Source organism: Salmo trutta, chromosome 21 (assembly GCF_901001165.1).
Source record: "Salmo trutta chromosome 21, fSalTru1.1, whole genome shotgun sequence".
NCBI lineage: Eukaryota > Metazoa > Chordata > Actinopteri > Salmoniformes > Salmonidae > Salmo > Salmo trutta.
The window spans coordinates 26,114,827-26,135,748 of record NC_042977.1 but is presented as its reverse complement, the minus strand read 5'-3'; the positions used below and the strand labels follow the sequence as shown (position 1 = coordinate 26,135,748).

At 43.4% G+C, this 20,922-nt stretch overlaps 1 protein-coding gene across 6 annotated transcripts in view; it reads right to left on the bottom strand.

Annotated features, from left to right (window-relative positions):
• Positions 1 to 1,937: 1,937 nt before the first annotated feature.
• LOC115157045 (sickle tail protein homolog) overlaps positions 1,938 to 20,922 on the bottom strand; it is an 88,488-nt gene continuing 69,503 nt past the window's right edge. For 4 of the 6 annotated variants that reach the window (XM_029704924.1, XM_029704925.1, XM_029704929.1 and 1 more), the window contains 6 exons: positions 10,106 to 10,362; positions 9,716 to 9,889; positions 9,276 to 9,395; positions 8,524 to 8,607; positions 6,712 to 8,418; positions 1,938 to 5,587 (listed from right to left, as the gene is read on the bottom strand). In XM_029704924.1, coding sequence (XP_029560784.1) covers positions 5,435 to 5,587; positions 6,712 to 8,418; positions 8,524 to 8,607; positions 9,276 to 9,395; positions 9,716 to 9,889; positions 10,106 to 10,362 — 2,495 coding nt within the window. In that variant the 3' untranslated portion in view covers positions 1,938 to 5,434. The remainder of the gene's footprint in view (positions 5,588 to 6,711; positions 8,419 to 8,523; positions 8,608 to 9,275; positions 9,396 to 9,715; positions 9,890 to 10,105; positions 10,363 to 20,922) is intronic. The other 2 variants (XM_029704928.1, XM_029704927.1) reach the window with 2 other exon arrangements.

Sequence of the window (20,922 nt, the reverse complement as noted above, 5' to 3'; positions counted from 1 at the left end):
GAGAGCTACAGGGTCAGTCATGGGGAGCTACAGGGTCATGGGGAGCTACAGGGTCATGGAGAGCTACAGGGTCATGGGGAGCTACAGGGTCATGGGGAGCTACAGGGTCATGGGGAGCTACAGGGCCATGGGGAGCTACAGGGTCATGGAGAGCTACAGGGTAAGTCATGGAGAGCTACAGGGTAAGTCATGGGGAGCTACAGGGTAAGTCATGGGGAGCTACAGGGTAAGTCATGGGGAGCTACAGGGTAAGTCATGGGGAGCTACAGGGTCATGGAGAGCTACAGGGCCATGGGGAGCTACAGGGTCATGGGGAGCTACAGGGTAAGTCATGGAGAGCTACAGGGTAAGTCATGGGGAGCTACAGGGTAAGTCATGGGGAGCTACAGGGTAAGTCATGGGGAGCTACAGGGTAAGTCATGGGGAGCTACAGGGTAAGTCATGGGGAGCTACAGGGTCATGGAGAGCTACAGGGTCATGGAGAGCTACAGGGTCATGGAGAGCTACAGGGTCATGGGGAGCTACAGAGTCATGGGGAGCTACAGGGTCATGGAGAGCTACAGGGCCATGGAGAGCTACAGGGCCATGGGGAGCTACAGGGTCATGGGGAGCTACAGGGTCATGGGGAGCTACAGGGTCATGGGGAGCTACAGGGTCATGGGGAGCTACAGGGTCATGGAGAGCTACAGGGTCATGGAGAGCTACAGGGTCATGGAGAGCTACAGGGTCATGGGGAGCTACAGGGTTTGTAGACTTCTGTTCCTGCCAAACACCAACACTTTAACACTTGCTTTTGTTCCACTAATGATCTATGGTGTAATTTGTTAATCTTGTTGGTACTGGATATGTTGGCATGTTGATCTGTAGATATTTAATATCCTTACTGGGTTAACATCTTCACCTCACCTCGCTCATGCTTTGTGCTATTGCCGAAGATCTAACAACATGGCAAATTAATTCACATTTCTAGTATTACTTACAGAAAACTACTTGGCTAATTTGGCAACCATACTGATTGACACCCTCATTACAGTAATTCCAATTAGAAATGCAAATTAGGGAGCCACATCTTTGATTAACTGACAGAAAGTTCCTTGTTGGTTTGTGGATGTCCTCCTAGACTTGTGCTGTTGATGTGGCACTACTATAAAGCATTGAGGGAGATCATAATTAACCCTATGATGCTAAAGTGAGTTATTTTTAATTACCAGCCATCCATCCCTCTGTGTTGCATCTCACAATCTGGACTCTCTTCAACTTTCCTGTGTTAAATATGATGCAGAATGATGATATGCTAATTACCGTAGATGGGCATTGGGATTCATTATGTCTGGAATTTACATGAGCTAATTATCGTTTAATGAAACTAATTACTAATAATTTTACTAATTAAAAGGATGAGATCTCATTATGTTTTTTTTTTCTCTTAGTGTGACTCCACAATGGACTGTGTGCATATACAGTATGGACAAATTGTTTCAAGAAGTGTGTTAATGACATTCACTAACAGATATTATTTGTAATGTCAAATGTCTAAATGTGTTTTCATGTAGTTTTTTCTTTGTAATAGCAATATCCTTTCATGAACTAATCATAAGACCATTCTAGATCGGTTTTAGAATTTCAGATTTTATTTTGGATTTGAAACAAAGAATTGCTTCAAAATCATGGGCAGCTGTTTGAAATGTGTTTCATAAAGAAACAAATAGTATTACATTTAGGTATAGCTATTTTAGGAAAAATACTGGTATGCAAACCTGAGTTTTGCTGGCTGGCTGCTCTCTTTCCTGTACAATTGCATGTGTATATTGACCTCTGTTGGGCAATAATAGGAAGCGCAAACTGATTTTGCATTGATTCCTACAATATGTCAGTGAACCGATTTTCATACAATCACACAGATTAGTATAACATGTACACATAAAGCATACAGCAAATCACTAACAAAAAGCCCTTTATTAATTTCTCAACCTCACAAGCATTAAATTCTACAATACCTTTTTACAACATGGTTTACAGCTTTACAAAATCAGAGAACACTAAATATTTACAGAGTTGTGCAAACAATAGTTCTCTAACATGATAGATACATATCTAAAATCTCTAAAAAGGCATGCATAGGAGTGAAGCTTGGCAAGTTAAAATACTTTTCTGAAAACAAAACCCTCTTAAATACATACACTTGCATATAAACGTCTGTCACTAATTATGAATGTAAACACCAGTTACTAATATGAATATAAGTCAGTTGCCATCCCAAAGGTAAACATTACAATGTCCACACAGTGCACGTCTTAGATACATGATCTGGAAAACCAAACACTTTAGTACAAGCATGTTAGTACATCTACTGCCTTAAAAGGCCTCTAAACATTATTTTGCATGTACAGTAGCTATCTTGTTAGCTCAAAGGATTTGGCAGGGCATCGGAAACTTGAGAAATCACCAAGCATTTTGTTCTTCAAAGTTCCACTCGCACAACTCTACACATCTAAGATCATTGCATAAGAGAGATGACATCTGAATGACTGATGCTAGATGAAAGTCTGCATCTATGCCTTCACCCACCATAAAAATGTAAATAAATGATTTGATTTCTTTACATAAATTGTTATTTTAGATCAAATCTTTATATTATTAAGTGTCAATCAAATTCGTATAAAATATACCATCCGTTAAAATCACAGATTTCTCACATCAATAAAAATGGAACTGGATTTCCAGCACTACTAAACTACATTGGCATTAACTCTAGAATGTTTGCACCTTTTGGTGTTGATCATTTGTAAAGCAAGTAGTTATCATCATACAACAGGGTCGTTCCACCAATTCGGTGCTTTTTGAGAAGTGTAACTTGGAGGAAAAAAACCCTGTTGATTTCACTTAATTTTTACATTCGGTCATAAAATGCACATGTTTAACTTCATAAAAAACAATTTCACGTAAAACAAAATGACCCTATTAAGTGCCAAATAAAGTAATATTTCATCTTAAATCAGCCATAAATCCCCTCGTGACAGGGGGAATGTACGTTTTTGTGTGCAACAGGGAGTGGCAATTAAATGCAAGCTTCACAAAAACAATGAAATAGCTTAAACATTTCTAGCCTGTCTTATCTATGTGTTTTGCTCGACCCATTCAGTTTTCCACCACAAAACACCAGAAAATGGCCAAAAAGAGTAGAAACGGCTCACCTGCTTTTACACTATGATTTGACTATGTTACATTTTTATTACCATTTTTTTTAAAGGAATAGTTTCAGCATATTAAAACCAGATTTCAGTTCATGTAACAGGATTGACCTTAAAATGTAAATGTTTTGTCTTTTAGAAGACACTCTTATCCAGAGCGACTTACAGGAGCAATTAGGGTTAAGTGCCTTGCTCAAGGGCACAGACAGAATTTACACCTAGTCAGCTCGGGGATTCAAACCAGCGACCTTTCGGTTACTGGCCCATCGCTCTTAACTGCTAAAACTACTTGCCTCCAAAATGAGAGATAGATTTAAATGAATCACATGAAATAAAAAACACTTTTCAGAAATAACTGTTAAAGCAACAACTAGGGCTTAACAATGATGGTGAAATTATGGAGAAATCTTTGGATTAAGTGGGTTGAAATCTTCCTAAAATGCTGAATTGGCACTTTAGCAAACCTTTATTCATATTTTTAAAAAAAAATGGAATTCTCCATGGAGTCTATATTAAAGGGCACTTAATTTAATATAACAGGCTTTTACAATTCAATACTGGTGCACAATTTCTATTTCAAATATCAAAGGGATGCAAAAGGCGCTCTTTTCCTGGAACATCCCATAAACTGAGGCAGAAATTAAAAAAAGGTCCCCTTTCTCAAAAGGAGCATGGAATGAAAACCAGCTCACGCTATTCTCTGTTTTTGTATGTGAACTCAAATTGATCATGATCAAAAACGTATATAGCTTGAGAGACACGAGAGAATGCCCTGCAATTGTATTAGGTTGCCATGAAAACAGCACTTCCCTCCACTATACTTTATATACTGTTATGTAACAGGGGTCTGTGTGCTGCTAAAAGCTTAGCTTCCTCCACTGTCCGACTGCCCCATACTGGGTTCGAACCAGTGATCCTCTGCTTCGCAACACACGTAACCGTCCTACTTGACAATGTTCCAACGTGTTGAGCCACCCAAAAAGTACAAATTGGATTGCTCCATCTGCAACATTTCAAGTAAGCTGTGGCATGAGCTTCCGGTACGTTCTTAACTTTGTTACATACAGATATAAAAAGATTATCATATGTCCTTGGACAAAGAAGCTGCTGGTGTATGTGTGGTTTTGCTGCTGTATCCACCTTGCATCTTGTGTCCGGTGAAGCTGGGTATATGTGCAATGCGGTGGATACTCCTCGCACCTTGACTCATGGCAGTCGGGGAGAGGAGGGAAGGAGAGGGAGGGGAGGAGGAGGACGTGGATGTGGGGGACAAAGAGGAGGAGTTGGAAGAGGGGGAGGTAGAGGAGGAAGATGAGCAGTGAGAGAAAGGGCTGGGTCGGCCATTTTGGGTTTGTGATGAGAAGGAAAGATTTTGACGTCTGTCATTGAGAGAAGGGCTAGGAGGGATGAGACGACTCAGATTAAGAGACGGGATGAAAGACTTGTGTGAGGAGGACGGGGAGGAGGAAGGTGATTTAATTGGGTTAGACACAGTGCTTGGACCGGGCAATGACATATTTTTTCCAGAGCTATGACAAAAGGCTGGGATCTTAGAAGCAGGTAAAGCAAGGAAATAATGGTTACTATCCCCACCAGCTTTCTTAGCACTTCTGTTAGCCTGCGAAACAAAGATGGCGGGAGATATGGAATGTCAAGAAAGGCAAAAGAAGGGTTATTATACAAAGATAAATAAGCATCATGTTAGAAAGCAAAAAGGTGGCACTAAAATACACTAATTATAGATCATTTCCTGACTTCATATTTTCTATGAATCACCTACAGGGTTAATGATGCCCACTAATTCACTAACTCATCACACACATGCAGTGTTTATGACATAAATATCATGCTTCTCAGGGTGAGATAAAGAGGGTTAAAGAATATTTGGACAGTTGACAGAAGGTGAGTTTAGTTTGAATATAGGTTTCGTTTAGTTGATTTAGTTTAAGGTTGAAGATGTTGAAAAAGTGAAGTGAATATATCCTTGCCAATCTTCTATCCTTGCCTCCACCTCCAAGTGAATTACAGTTACATGGTGAGCATGCTCAAGGAGCATATAGAGGTGAAGAAGAGGGTACAGATGGTAACAGTCAAAAGGTCTTGAAGACATACAGTAGGAGAACAAGACAGAGAGTGAGTGGATTCAACAAACATATCCTATAATTGTACAGTTTCCAAGGCTTCATGTAATCTTCTCTAAATCATGAAAGTAGTTTCTCCAATACTTCCTAACACAGGCCATCTTATAGTAAAACTACCTGTGGAAACTGCTTCTGATTGGCCTGGAGCTTCTGAGTTTTTCCTCCTTGTTTGTCAGCTGACCCGGCAGGTTGCTGCCAGGACTTTGCAGACACAGAAAGAGACATCTGACTCGAAGAAGGAGAGCCACTGGTATTCTGGAAATATTCAAAACAGACAAAAATCATATATTAGGAACAGATTGGGAAAACACCTAAGAGCCAAAGCAACAACAACAAAAAAGACATGTATCCAGAGATAAGATGGCAGTATGCTTACAGTAGATATGTGTTTCCCAAACTGAGGTACTAGTAGAGTTACCAGCTCCAGGGGGTAGTCTGAGACTGTAATGGGGGATTTTGTGTTCAGCTGTATTCTTTTTTTAGTTTGCACTTATAGTTTCACATGCTGTTTGGACATTATTAGTAAAAGCTAATTAGGTTATTTTACTATCAGCTGAGGATAAATTAGCACCCTTGTAATTGATGGTTAAAAACAAAGAATATTTATTTATGGAGTTGAGGTATGCCAGAGATGTTCTCAAAGTAATAACGTTATATTGCCTGTGATACAGGCGTTTGGGTATATCTAGAAAGCTGCTGAGTCAAATTAGGGGTCCTCATTTTTTTCCTAAAGTTCAGGAGCCACTGACCCGCCTGCATCAACACAGAGCGAAGCATGCACAGTGGAACCATGGCCACAATATAAAGCCAGTCATTTTAAAGCCATTCACTTTGAACCAGACAAAGTTCACTGTTCAAAGTCCACAATTAGGAGACAAACACAAGTCATAGCAACCCAGGTACCAAGGGACAACAATCATGTCAGCTGACACCACAAAGACAGCTTATAAGCAGAGGTAGATCCCAGCTGTATCCCCAGCAGCGCCTGAAAAACATGTTCATCTTTAGTGGTTAGAGGGAGAGAAGGTGGGAATCTACCAGGGACCCAGCCACCAGCCCAGCCCTCGCAGGGACCCAGCCACCAGCCCTCAGAGGGACCCAGCCACCAGCCCAGCCCTCGCAGGGACCCAGCCACCAGGCCAGCCCTCGCAGGGACCCAGCCACCAGCCCTCAGAGGGACCCAGCCACCAGCCCAGCCCTCACAGGGACCCAGCCACCAGCCCAGCCCTCGCAGGGACCCAGCCACCAGCCCTCAGAGGGACCCAGCAACCAGCCCTCAGAGAGACCCAGCAACCAGCCCTCAGAGAGACCCAGCCACCAGCCCTCAGAGGGACCCAGCCACCAGTGCAGCGTTAGGGGGAAGGAGCTTTAAGAGAGACCTGTTTCTTGGAGCTGCTTGTGATGGATGGCCTGGGAAGCTCTGGTTTGGACTTCTTACTCTGAGGATGCTTCAGGAACTTTGAGACCTGAGGAGGGGCAGGCCTCTTGGAGGGACTGCCCTCCTTCTCTCGTTGGGGTTTCACTGTGGCTGGAGACTCTTCACAGGAGTCTGTGTTAGGCGCTGCTGGGCTTATATTGTCCACAGTGATCTCCAGCTGTTTAATGTTCTCCTCTAGACTGGTTATGGAGTCGTAGGCATTCTTACAGATCTCCTCTGTCCTGCGTTTAGAGTTTGACCTGGTTAGAGTGCTTGGTGACGTGATGTTATTCACAGAGGTGAGGTGACTAAAGTCAGTTTGTGGTATGCTACTGCTGTTGATCTCAAACCTTTCGGTCTCATTCATGTGTCCGTCCCACTCCTCCTCGTCCTCATAGACCACCACCTGAAGTGTCTTCTTCCCTGTTTTGGTCCCAGTGCGAATCGCCTGGCTGATGGCCGCCAGCTTATTTTTGGGGAACTTGAATTTGAACTTCTTTTTGGTCTCTGGTTTTCTGGTGTTTGAGGGCTCCGTTTTAGACTGTTCTGGCAATGAGCACTCTGCTGTACTCTTCTGTTGCGCAACCACAGCAGGAGTATTATTGTGACTGGTTGCAGTGTTTCCTGTCACTGCTGTCTTGTTTGCCTGATGTAGATAAGTGTTAGGCTTTACCTGAGGTACACTCTTCTCTGATCCTTCCTCCTCTGCTTCCTCCTTGATGCTCTCCTGGTGCAGCAGCCTATCCAGCTCCTCCTCACACTCAAAGATGGTGGACATACGCTTGTAGGCCGACCGGATGTCCATGGGCTCGTCGAATATGATGATCACAGGCTTCCTGTCGAAGCCACTGTGCTCCTGGCTGATACTGGTGGTGTCGTTCCCAACACTGACGGTCTGAACCTCGGACATGCTGTTACCATTCACTATCTCCTGGTACTCCCCAGTGGACAGAGCCTGCACTCTGTTGCTGGTGATCATCATGAAGGAGATGTTCTCAGGGGGAGGAGGGCCCTCCTCGTCTGGGAGGTCAGGGCTCAGGCTGCTGCCCTCCTCTACATACCGTGGTGCTCTGCTTCTGGAGGACCTCAACACTACCTGCTGGCTCTGGCTGTCACCCAGGCCCCTGCTCTCTGGTGGAGACCCTGGACTACCTGAAACCTCTTGGCCTGTACAACTAACAAACTGGATTACTGGTACTGGTGGTGGTGAAGATGATGATAGTGGAAGTGGTGGTGATGCTGGTGAAGATGGTGGTGGTGATGACAAAGATGATGGTTTACTGTTAGTAAGATAACAGTCTTGCTGAGAGGGTTCAGATATGTCCTGCTTCTCTGCAGGTATTGGAGGAGACACAGGTTCAACTACCCCCACTTTCTGACTCTGAACAGGATCCTTCCGGACATTCTCATCAACGAGGCTCTCCTTCCCACTATCTTCTCCAACTGCTATCTTCTGTGTATTAGGAGGACAATCTTGGCCTTCCAGCACTGAGTTACATGATACCAGAGGAGACATGTCTGCTATTAGTAACTCTGGCTGCTGGGAGTCAAATGTATTTGAGTTTGCCACCTGTGACGGGGACAATGTTCCCTCCCTGCCTTCCGATTGGTCTGTTTTACCCGATGGAGGCTTCTCATTGGATAACTGTCCTGTGACATAATACATGACCTGGGGGGAAAAAAAAAAAAATCTGGGAAATTTCAACATCAAACATATACAAAATACTGTATTCTGACTGAGGAACATGGGTTATATGGGGGAGTTAAGACTTACCCTGGGACTCTTTGGAACAATGTCAAATCTGTTTTCATCAGTGTTGAGCACACTTTTCTCTTTACCCTTGTTCTCCTGACTCTGCTAGAACAGTTTAGGAGATAACATCATTGCACAACAGCTCTCTGAGTTCAGTTTACATTTCAAATTACATTGAGACGACCAGCCTTGGCAGCCAAGAGAGCATGCTTAGAAAACTAAGGGAAATAGAGTCAAGCACAATGTCATAAGAGAGATATGCTACAAAATATCAGATGCAGATTCATTCACGGAGCCAGGCAAGAACACTGCACAGTGTGAATGACAAGTCTAATCTCAGAGTGGAAGGAAATGGAAATTAATTGAAGATAATATCACATTTGGAAATCAAGAGCAAACATTTTCCAACACCAAGAGACACCATACACCTTTTATATGAGATCAGCTAATTCAGTGAAAGGCATCGATAACATGACAGGAAACACCAAAAGAAACACCAAACCTCCGGCCCCCAGGCCATTCCAATAGCTGAACACAGCACTGAGTGGCAGTCAGACCAGTGTTCAGAAGCACATTCAATCGAAAGCAAGCTTTAGATCCAAGCTCAGACCAGATTCAGAGGCTGATTAAGCTGTAAGCACAGACAGACAGCACAGACAGGCAGGCCCCAGATCAGATTAGTGTTAGAGGCCAGATAAGCAGTGAGTGAGTTACAAGCAGTGCATGCCTAAGGGGGCCGGAACAGGTTAGAAAAAGGGTACCACATCTGTTACCTTTGGGTCTTTGGGTGAGAGGGAGAGTTCTGGCTCTATCTGTCTGACTTGAGATGCAGTGCTTGTAAGGTCTATGACACACTTTGTGCTTACATCTCTAAGAGTGTACTTCTGAAACACCTGAGGAGGTCAAATTGCAGTGATTAGATCACAGATCGTATATCATGACAAGGCCTCTGTGGCTGTACAACAAAGGCTGAGTTAAAAATATCACAGTAACTGATGTATTTGGCCGGGCATATTCTTGTTCACACAGACAAAACCCATTCCTCCATTGAACAACAGAGGGAGACATGAACACATTTTCATGAGGTTTTCCTAGTAATGCAGGTAAGATAAGACCACATACAATAGTGCTACTGTTTATGTTAAAAAAGGTTTAAAAAAAATAGACAAAGGCTTTGTACATATGTGGTTTACATGTGACAGTGTATTTTTACCTGTAGTTCCTTCATGAATTTATCTTCCTCCTCATCATCATCCTCTTCTTCGTCCTCCTTTTCCCCTGGCTCAGCGGAGGCTATAAAAACAGGAGTGGTTTGGGGCTTGGGCTTGACCTCTGGGGGCTGTCTGGTGGGTTTGGGACTGGGTTGAGGGACCACCTCTTCATCATCCTGAAGGAGATAGTAACACACTGACTTGGACACTGGAATACTTGACAGAGCAAAACTGGCTTAGATAAATTGCCACTGTATCCCCCACTAGGTCATGTGTGCATACACTACTAAAGACAGCCATTTGACTGGTAGTGTTATGAGGTTATCCTGTTGAAGACAGCTGTCTGGGAATGCTGCTTGACTACTGAAATTGCCAACAATTGAGTCGCACACCTGGGCGGTGGCGGCTTCCTTCCTGGTAGTAAAGATGACTTCTCCAGACCTCCCTGTGGTCAGCCCTGGGCCTGACGGTGAAGGGAAGAACCTCCGTGGTGGGGGTGGTGGAAGAGACTTCCCTGACTTCTCTGTGCTGTTCTTCATCTCTCTCTCCACACTGGGCCTGCGAGGCTTTTCAACCATAGGCTTATGTGGTCGCTCAGGGCTGACCTGAACAGTCACCTCAGCAGCCACATCAGCTGGCTGAGTGGGTTCTGTCAGATGACGACACACATACACAGACAACTTATACTGTATGTAGAGCATAAATAATACATACACATCTTGACAAAAGTTTTATTAAACCATGTTTTCCACCCCTTACCACCCCGCCTGGCAACACAGGGTGGTTATCAGTCCCCACCCCCCCATATCTCTACCTGCCCCCCACCCCCTACCCCTTATCCCCTAACCGAGGATGCTTTTACGTCCACACTCCCCCCCCCGTCGACCAGAGAAAACCCTCCCCATACCAGCCCTTCCCTGTGGGCCTGAAAGCAATGACTAAAAACAATATGAAAATATGTACCGTATATGTAGTATCTTAGGATGCTTATTAGATTGGTGACACTGAACACGTAAGTATGTTTTAGTATTTAATGGTAACTTTGAATAACATTACCGGAATGCACCAGGTGTAAAACTACCTGAGGCTTTCTCGAGCGCAATATATATGGCAGACCTTTAAACGTCGACGTATTTTAGAAAGCAAACCCTGTATTGAATCAACTGCCATCTATTGGTAAACATAATATACTATAGAATATATATATATATATATATGGCAGTTTCACTATACATATTTTGTTTGTTTGTTTGTTTGTTTGCTTGTTTGTGTGTGTGTGTTTGTTTGTGTTGGGCTTTAGCTCAGATTATTCTTCACAGAGTCAAGTATATTTGTCCTGGCCTCAATTGTTTCTTGACTAGAACCTTTCATTCTCGCTGTCGATAATTCTAATGTTATAACTTCTACCAGTGACTGTATCCACTGGTAAATTGTGAGAGAGTGGGGTAAGAGCCAGCGTCTTTTTTTTTTGCAGAAGTGCTGCCTACCAGCAGTAATCGTCTGTGATTGATTGAGAGATTGAAGGAGCTATCATCGTTAAGTAACATATTAGATGCAAAGCATTGAATGTTTACATTCATGCACTTCAAAATGTATTTTGTAACTTTGTCCCAGAAGCATTTAACTGCAGGGCACTCCAACATCATATGAAGGAATGTGCCTACCTGTTTTAGGGGACACAGTGAACAGTTGGGAGTTCGGGGAAATTTCATCATAAAACTTTTCCTTGGTGTTAAATACAGTAAGTATTAGAATGTATAAATTGATGGTTCAGATTACAGGATGCCAAGGTCATATTTTTCCATATTCTGTTCCAGTTAAAGGGTTATTCAGATTCACTTACTGTAGATCTGTGTACCATACTTTAACGGCTAGCCTAGAATGAGCTTTCCAAAAGTGCTTTTTTAAAAAACTTTATTTATAGATTTTCAGATATAACAACAAAAACAGTACAACCCCAATCACTCATTCTCCCATCCATCCATCCATCCATCCTCCCCTCCCTCCAAACCACCCACCCACAAAGGCATCTATAAAAGTAAGTTAAATAGGAAAGAAAAATAGAAACAAACATTAGAAACAAAAACATTGGAAAAATCAGCACAAATGGCCACTAGAACTGACATGACTGCTCACCAAACTATGCAAGTAACACTAAGTGAAAGACAGGCTCTCCACATATTGTATTAATGGGGACCAGGTTAAGTCTAACTTTTGTCGGGACCCATGCAGTGTACCTAACCTTCTCCAGAGGCAGAGATGACATCACCTCCTTAACCCACTGCATAAAGGAGGGCGGCTTTGCAGACTCCCAGTGAAAGAGGGCACGGCGGCGAGCTAGCAGCGATGCTGTCGCATTTGCCTGATGCGTGGTAGCATTCTGGTCTAGGGGAAGTACCCCAAAAATGGAGGTGACCGGGTTTAGGCTAACAGTTGTGTTACACATATGTGAGAACGCATAAAAAATGGGTCCCAGAGGCCACTCAAAGATTGGCATTCCCAAAACATGTGTCCCACAGTCGCTGGACTCTGGGGTCAACATTTGGGTATATTTTTGCCAATCTGTCATTTGAATAATGGAGGCGGTGCAAAACCTTAAACTGAAAAAGTCCATGCCTTATGCAAAATGATGATGTGTGGATACGCTCAATACTTTATTGCCATATACTGCATCATCGGGTAGCTCGCCACCTATGTCTTGCTCCCATGTAGATTTTGTATTTGCAAAGGAAGGCGGATTAATGTCCTGTATTATGTTGTACAATCTGGAGATTGTGCCCTTCAGATAAGGGGTAAGATCTAAGCACCTCTAGACTGGACACTTACCAGGCTCGAGTGGAAATGAAGGGAAATGTTTTTGGCAAAGCTGCGAGTTTGCAGGCATCTAAAAAAAGTGGGTATTGGGAATATTATGTTCAACCCTCAGAGTATTGAATGAGACGAATGTGTTATCAACAAATAGGTCACAAAAAAACATTTGTGGATTTCGTGGATTCGTCATTCGTGGACCACCTTATGAAATCCTGCTTACTGCGCTCCAGGAGTGTTATGAAGTTATGTTTAAACAGAGCGTGTGACCTTTATCTCCAAATAAGAAAAAACCTGATGCTCCACCTTAAACGGGAAAGTGGCATACCCAATTCCTTCTGCAAAGTGATTCATGGGGAGGAGCATGCTTTTTGATAGGTTTAACTTATAACCAGAGAATGGCCCAAAACCTTGTAGCATGTCCAAGAGATGGGGTATAGACTCCACAGGGTTAGAGATGTATAAAATAAGATTGTCTGCATATAAGGACACCTTCTGAGTTATGTTGCCCCTCGATATTCACTTATTCCTCTCCTCCGCCCGCAGGGTGATAGCAAGAGGCTCAGTAGCCATATTAAATAGGAAAGGGGATAAACAGCAACCCTGCCTGGCCCCCCTGTGGAGAGGGAAGTAGCTGGAGGTAATATTGTTGGTGCGAACAGAAGCCACTGGGGACGAGTACAAAATCTTAATCCAGTAAAGGAATGACGGCCAAACCCAAATCTCTCTACTACTGTATTTAGATATTCCCACTCAACCCGGTCGAAAGCCTATTCAGCATCAAGAGATGACAACCTCTGCCTGTAGAGTTGACTGGGCAGAATAAAGAACATTAAATAGCCGCCGAATATTGTAGAAAGATTGCTTAACTGAGATAAATCTGGTTTGGTCAGAGTTAATTATTTTAGGCATCACTGTCTCTAAACGGCACAAAAGGCTTATAGGGCGGTATGAGCCACAGTCTAGGGGATTCTTGGCTTTTTTTAAGCAAAACCGAAATAGTCGCCTGGGTAAGTGTCTGTGGCAGTTTCTGACTAGAAAGGATTTAATTGTACATTGAGCTGAGGATAGGGGATAATTTAGAGGAGAACGCTTTATAAAATTAAACAGGGAAGCCATCAGGCCCAGGGGCTTTACCGCTCTGCATGGACTGGATTGCCAGAGTAGCTACATCATCACTTATTGAGGCATCCATGTTGGTTTGTTCATCTGAATTGAGACAGGTGATGTCCAGATTGTCTAGAAATGCAGGCATACGAGATGTGTCAGGAAGAGCCTCTGGCGAGTAATGAGCAGAATGGAATTGCTTAAATTGATTGTTGATTTCTTTGGGATTGGTAGAAGTTAAATCAGCTGCTACACAGATTTAAGGTATGATGCTGCTAGCAGGGTTGTCGAAGCTGGTGAGATAACAACTTCCCAGCTTTCTCTCCGTGTTCATAGAATTTTTGCCTCGACTTAAACAGAAGCTGCTCCGTTTGTTTGTTGGAAAGATTGTCAAATTCCGATTGGTGTAGCAGTCTCTGTAGAGTTCAGGAGTCAGAGAAGAAGCATATCTGTTGTCCACATCTAGAATGAGTTGAGATAGCTCCGATAAGCATTTGGTGCGCTGTATGTTGTCATACGCTGTGTATGAAATCATTTGTCCCCTTAGATATGCGTTTAACGACTCCCACACAGTAGAGTGAGACACATCAGGGGTGCAGTTGATCTGTAAAAAGACATCGATGTGAGTTGATATGTATTTTTTAAAAGGCAATACAGGATAGTAGTAGTGGGTCAAGTCGTCACACGCGTTGTGACACAGTACTGTCCGGAAAGCGGATATCTAGCTGGACAGGGCTATGGTCTGATATAATGATGCTGTGATATTGGGGCGGCAGGTAGCCTAGTGGTTAGAGCATTGGACTAGTAACCGAAAGGTTGCAAGATTGAACCCCCGAGCTGACAAGGTAAAAATCTGTTGTTCTGCCCCTGAACAAGGCAGTGTAACCCACTGTTCCTAGGCCGTCATTGAAAATACGAATTTGCTCTCGACTGACTTGCCTAGTTAAGTAAAAGGTAAAAAAAAAATATATTATATATATATATATATATATATATATATATATATATTGGCTATTAGTTACAAAAGGAAGAATTCTATTGTCAAAATCAGGCGCAGTAATCAACTAATTTCTAGAATCCTATAATTTGTCTGATCCATGGAGGAAGAGCAATCCCACTGCTAAACAGTAGTCCTTTTTTTCTCCAGTCCCCCAATCATACTCTAGGATAGACTTTTTTCCTGTGAGATTGCTCCTCCTCCATGGATCAGACAAATTATAGGATTCTAGAAATGAGTTGATTACTGTGCCTGATTTTGAAATTACATTGTTGGATCTGGATCTATATAGACTTGGATGCAATACACAATTGAAATTTACACCCAATATCAAATGATGAGAGTTAAGTTCGGGAACTGTTGCGATAAGGTCAGAGAAAAATTGAGCGTCATCCCAAATAGGACCATAGAGTTTAGCCAGAATAAACAATTTCCCCATCACTATAATATATCTGCCATTAGTATCTAAAATTACTATGGAGGAGACATACAGGGTGCCTTTTCTGATAAGGATGGCTGCCCCGAGGGCCTTAGCACCAAAGTTGGAGTGAAATATTTGGTCTACCCATTTTCTCTTTAGTTTATCATGGTCGCTGGACCGGAGATGGGTCTCTTGGAGAGAAACCATGTCCGGACTTAAGATGAGCATACACTTGGCTACACTTGACCACCTGGTTAATTCCTTTCACGTTCCAGCTGATAAAGCAAGTGGAGCCTAGAGTATGTGAATTAGGCATAGTAATCAGAAATGAACATTAGTACAACCACATGGCCAGTGTGATGAAAGGTCAGAGTAATAAAATAAAGAAAATTTAAAAAACTGCTAAAAAGAGCAAAATACCTTGAAGAAAACCCCGTTGGAAGGCTGCATCTACCTCTCCTAGAGGAGAGCAAAATACTACCATGTTAAACTGAAACTCTGTAGAGCTCTATCCAGGGCCAACATAATTAAGTATACACCTAGGGAAGGGGATTCTGGAGGGAACCTGTCACACCCTGAAATGGTTCACCTGTCCTTGTGATTGTCTCCACCCCCTCCAGGTGTTGCTTATTATCCCCGGTGTATATATCCCTGTGCTTTCTGTCGCTCTGTGCCAGTTCATCTTGTTTGCCAAGTCAACCAGCAGTTTTCCTTGCTCCTATTTTTTCCCAGTCTCTGTTTGTTTCTAGTCCTCCTGGTTTCGATCCTTGCCTGTCCTGACTCCGAACCTGCCTGTCCTGACCACCAGCCTGCTTATCCCCTTGTACGGTTTTGGACTCGGAACTGATTTCTGACCCCTACCTGGCCTGACCTCGAGACTGCCTATCGTCTGGTACTGTTTGTACTCTGACCTGGTTTATGAACTCTCGCCTGTCCCCGACCTGCCTTTGACCACTCCCTTTGTTATAATAAATATCGGAGCTCTACCATCTGGCTCCTGTGTCTGCATTTGGGTCTCGCCTTGTGCCCTGATAGAACCACCTCAGCCATCCAAGGTATCTTATGCTATATGCATGTTTGAAGGATAGTAAAACAATAGATAAAAAAAGGAGGTATAGATATATGTCCCCCCCGACCAACCCCATCCACTTGGGATGACTTAAAACACATATACAGTTGAATGCAGAAGTTTACATACACTTAGGTTGGAGTCATTAAAACTCGTTTTTCAACCACTCCACAAATTTCTTGTAAACAAACTATAGTTTTGCCAAGTCGGTTAGGACATTTTTCCAACAATTGTTTACAGACAGATTATTTCACTGTATCACAATTCCAGTGGGTCAGAAGTTTACATACACTAAGTTGACTGCCTTTAAACAGCTTGGAAAATTCCAGAAAATGATGTCATCGCTTTAGAAGCTTCTGATAGGCTAATTGACATCATTTGAGTCAATTGGAGGTTTACCTGTGGATGTATTTCAATGCCTACCTTCAAATCCAGTGCCTCTTTGCTTGACATCATAGGAAAATCAAAAGAAACCAGCCAAGACCTCAGAAAAAAAATTGTCTGGTTCATCCTTGGGAGCAATTTCAAAACACCTGAAGGTACCACGTTCATCTGTACAAACAATAGTACGCAAGTATAAACATCACGGGACCACGCAGCTGTCATACCGCTCAGGAAGGAGACGCGTTCTGTTCCTAGAGATGAACGTACTTTGGTGCGAAAAGTGCAAATCAATCCCAGAACAACAGCAAAGAACCTTATGAAGATGCTGGAGGAAACAGGTACAAAGTATCTATATCCACAGTAAAACAAGTCCTATATCGACATAACCTGAAAGGCCACTCAAAGGAAGAAGCCACTGCTCCAAAACCGCCATAAAAAAAGCCAGACCACGGTTTGCAACTGCACATGGGGACAAAGATCATACTTTTTGGAGAAATGTCCTCTGGTCTGATGAAACAAAAATAGAACTGTTTGGCCATAATGACCATCGTTATGTTTGGAAGAAAAAGGGTGATGCTTGCAAGCCGAAGAACACGATCCCAACCGTGAAGCACGGGGGTGGCAGCATCATGTTGTGGGGGTGCTTTTCTGCAGGAGGGACTGGTGCACTTCACAAAATAGATGGCATCATGAGGGAGGAAAATTCTGTGGATATATTGAAGCAAATTCTCAAGACATTAGTCAGATGAGACCAAAATGGAGCTCTTTGGCATCAACTGAACTCGCCGTGTTTGGAGGAGGAGGAATGCTACCTATGACCCCAAGACACCATCCCCACCGTCAAACATGGAGATGGAAACATTATGCTTTGGGGGTGTTTTTCTGCTAAGGGGACAGGACAACTTCACCGCATCAAAGGGACGATGGACGGGGCCATGTACCGTCAAATCTTGGGTGAGAACCTCCTTCCCTCAGCCAGGGCATTGAAAATGGGTCGTGGATGGGTATTCCAGCATGACAATGACCCAAAACACACGGCCAAGGCAACAAAGGAGTGGCTCAAGAAGAAGCACATTAAGGTCCTGGAGTGGCCTAGCCAATCTCCAGACCTTAATCCCATAGAAAATCTGTGGAGGGAGCTAAAGGTTCGAGTTGCCAAACGTCAGCCTCGAAACCTTAATGACTTGGAGAAGATCTGCAAAGAGGAGTGGGACAAAATCCCTCCTGAGATGTGTGCAAACCTGGTGGCCAACTACAAGAAACTGACCTCTGTGATTGCCAACAAGGGTTTTGCCACCAAGTACTAAGTCATGTTTTGCAGAGGGGTCAAATACTTATTTCCCTCATTAAAATGCAAATCAATTTATAACATTTTTGACATGCGTTTTTTCTGGATTTTTGTTGTTGTTATTCTGTCTCTCACTGTTCAAATAAACCTACCATTAAAATTATAGACTGATCATTTCTTTGTAAGTGGGCAAATGTACAACATCAGCAGGGGATCAAATACTTTTTTCCCCTCACTGTACCATCATTGTTCATAATGTTAAATTACTGGATGAATAGTCATAATTTTTTTGGCAGTAGGGTGGAGGCACGTTTCTAATCAAGATATGAATTCACTAGTTGGTCCTTGGTTGCGTTAGCACGGCTAGTGCAGGGTCACAGTATCAGCCCACAATGGCTAGTTAGTATTATGTCGTCTGTCCTCCTGTGGATGTAGGTGCGCGACAATGTATTCTTTGGACTTGGTTGGGTCTAAGAATGTCTTCTGCTCGCGGGAGGGAGTAGTGATCTTCAGTACAGCTGGGTAAAGAATGCCGAACTTGGTGTCCAGACAGCGGTGTAGGAGCCCCCTCATCTCGTTGAAGGCTGACCTCTTCTTCATGACTGCTGCCGTGTAGTCCGGATAAATGCAAATATTCCGGCCGTTGTGGGTGATGGGAGCCGCTCGCGCTGCCTTACGGAAGACATCCTCCTTCTCCTGAATGTAGTGGAATTTAACTGACTTTTCGGTGCGGACTCTGTGCGGGTGGGGGTGTAATCGAGGCCTAGAATTTCCTGTAGCAGTTTAGCTATGGATTGGGTAGGCTGCATTCCGCCTACGGTCTCGAGGCCCTCTCTCACGCCGGAAATTTGACTGTTCCCCCGGCGCTGTCTGTTCTCGAGGTCCTCAACCTTGGAAGTGAGTTTGACGACATCTGATGATAGCCGGGTGACTTGCTCTTTGTATCACCACTTTGTCGGAGTAAATATTTGCGCCATCTTCCAGGCTATTCAGACGGGTGTCATGTCTCACCAAGTCTAGATTAACGGAGTCGATCTTTATGTTGACCTTGGTGGCGAGAATAGCTATTTGTGCGGATAGGTCAGTGGATAATGACTCCATCTTAGCCAGCACAGTCTGTTCAGATTTAATGATAGCCGCCATTACCATGGCTAGGTCAGGGGGATCAGAATCCGTGTCAGGTGAGCCCGAGGTTTCAGCAGTGGCCTGCTCCTTTGTGGCCCGAGGGCCATTGTTGTCTCAACATTTTACGCTAAAAATGCGAACATTTTCAGAAAAAAAATCCAGATTAGTAAATTGGGTTTGATTCCAAATTAAATGGTACAAAATGAACACGGTGGGGGAGGTGTTGGTCAAGTATTAATAGTAAATAGTTCGCCCTGGATCGGAGCACCGAGAAAACGTGACTTCCCATGTTAATGCTCACCAGTGCCCCCCTTTTCCACATTTTCTTATGTTAAAGTCTTACTCTAAAATGGATATAAAAAAACATTTCTCCTCAATCTTTTTTTTGTGTTCCACAAAACCACTGAAATCTCGCATTTACATTAGTATTCAGACCCTTTACTAAGTACTTTGTTGTAGCACCTTTGGCAGAGATTACAGCCTTGAGTATGATGCTACAAGCTTGGCACACCTGCATTTGGAGAGTTTCTCCCATTCTTCTCTGCAGATCCTCTCAAGCTATGTCAGGTTGGATGGGGAGCGTCGCTGCAAAGCTATTTTCAGGTCTCTCCAGAGATGTTCGATCGGGTTCAAGTCCGGGCTCTGGCTGGGCCATTCAAGTACATTGAGACTTGTCCCGAAGCCACCCCTGTGTTGTCTTGGCTGTGTGCTTAAGGTCATTGTGCTGTTGGAAGGAGAAGCTTTGCCCCAGTCTGAGGTCCTGAGCACTCTGGAGCAGGCTTTCATCAAAGCTCTCTCTGTACTTTGCTCAGTTCATCTTTCCCTTGATCCTGACTTGTCTCCCAGTCCCTGCCGCTGAAAAACATCCCCACAGCATGATGCTGCCACCACCATGCTTCACCGTAGGGATGGTGCCAGGTTTCCTCCAGACGTGACGCTTGGCATTCAGACCAAAGAGTTCAATCTTGGTTTCATCAGACCAGAGAATCTTGTTTCTTATGGTCTGAGAGTCTTTAGGTGCCTTTAGGCAACTCCAAGTGGGTTGTCATGTACCTTTTACTGAGGAGTGGCTTCTGTCTGGCCACTATCATAAAGGCCTGATTTGTGGAGTGCTACAGTGATGGTTGTCCTACTGGAAGGTGTTCCCATCTCCACGGAGGAATTCTGGATCTCTGTCCGAATGACCATCAGGTTTTTGGTCACCTCCCTGACCAAGGCCCTTTTCCCCACGATTGCGCAGTTTGTCTGGGTGGCCAGCTCGAGGAAGAGTCTTGGTGGTTCCAAACTTCTTCCATTTAAGAATGATGTAGGGCACTGTGTTCATGAGGACCTTCAATGCTGCAGAATGTTTTTGGCTACCCTTCCCCAGATCTGTGCCTTGACACAATCCTGTCGTCTTGGAGCACTATGGACAATTCCTATGACCTCATGGTTTGGTTGTTTTCTCTGACATGCACTGTCAACTGTGGGACCTTATATGTGTGTGTGTGTGTCTCCAAATCATGTCCAATCAATTGAATTTACCACAGGTGGACTCCAATCAAGTTGTAGAAACATCTCAAAGATGATCAATGGAAACAAGATGCACCTGAGCTCAATTTTGAATCTCAAAGCAAAAGGTCTGAATACTTATGTAAATAAGGTATTTCTGTTTTTTATACATTTGCAAAAATGTCTAAAAACCTGTTTTCGTGTTGTCATTTTGGGGTATTGTGTGTAGATTGATGCAGATTTTTTTAAATCAATTTTAGAATAAGGCAGTAAGTTAACAAAATGTGGAAAAAGTCAAGGGGTCTGAATACTTTCTGAATGCATTGTATATGGTTGAATCATCAGTATACATGGACACAAAGGCTTTGTTTAGTGCCAGGTCATTGGTAAAAAGATAAAATAGTAGATGGCCTAGAGAGCTGCCCTGCGGTACACCACACCCTACAAGTTTCACATTAGAAAGGCTTCCATTAAAGAAAGCCCTCTGAGTTCAATTAGCTCTGAATCCACGATATGGCA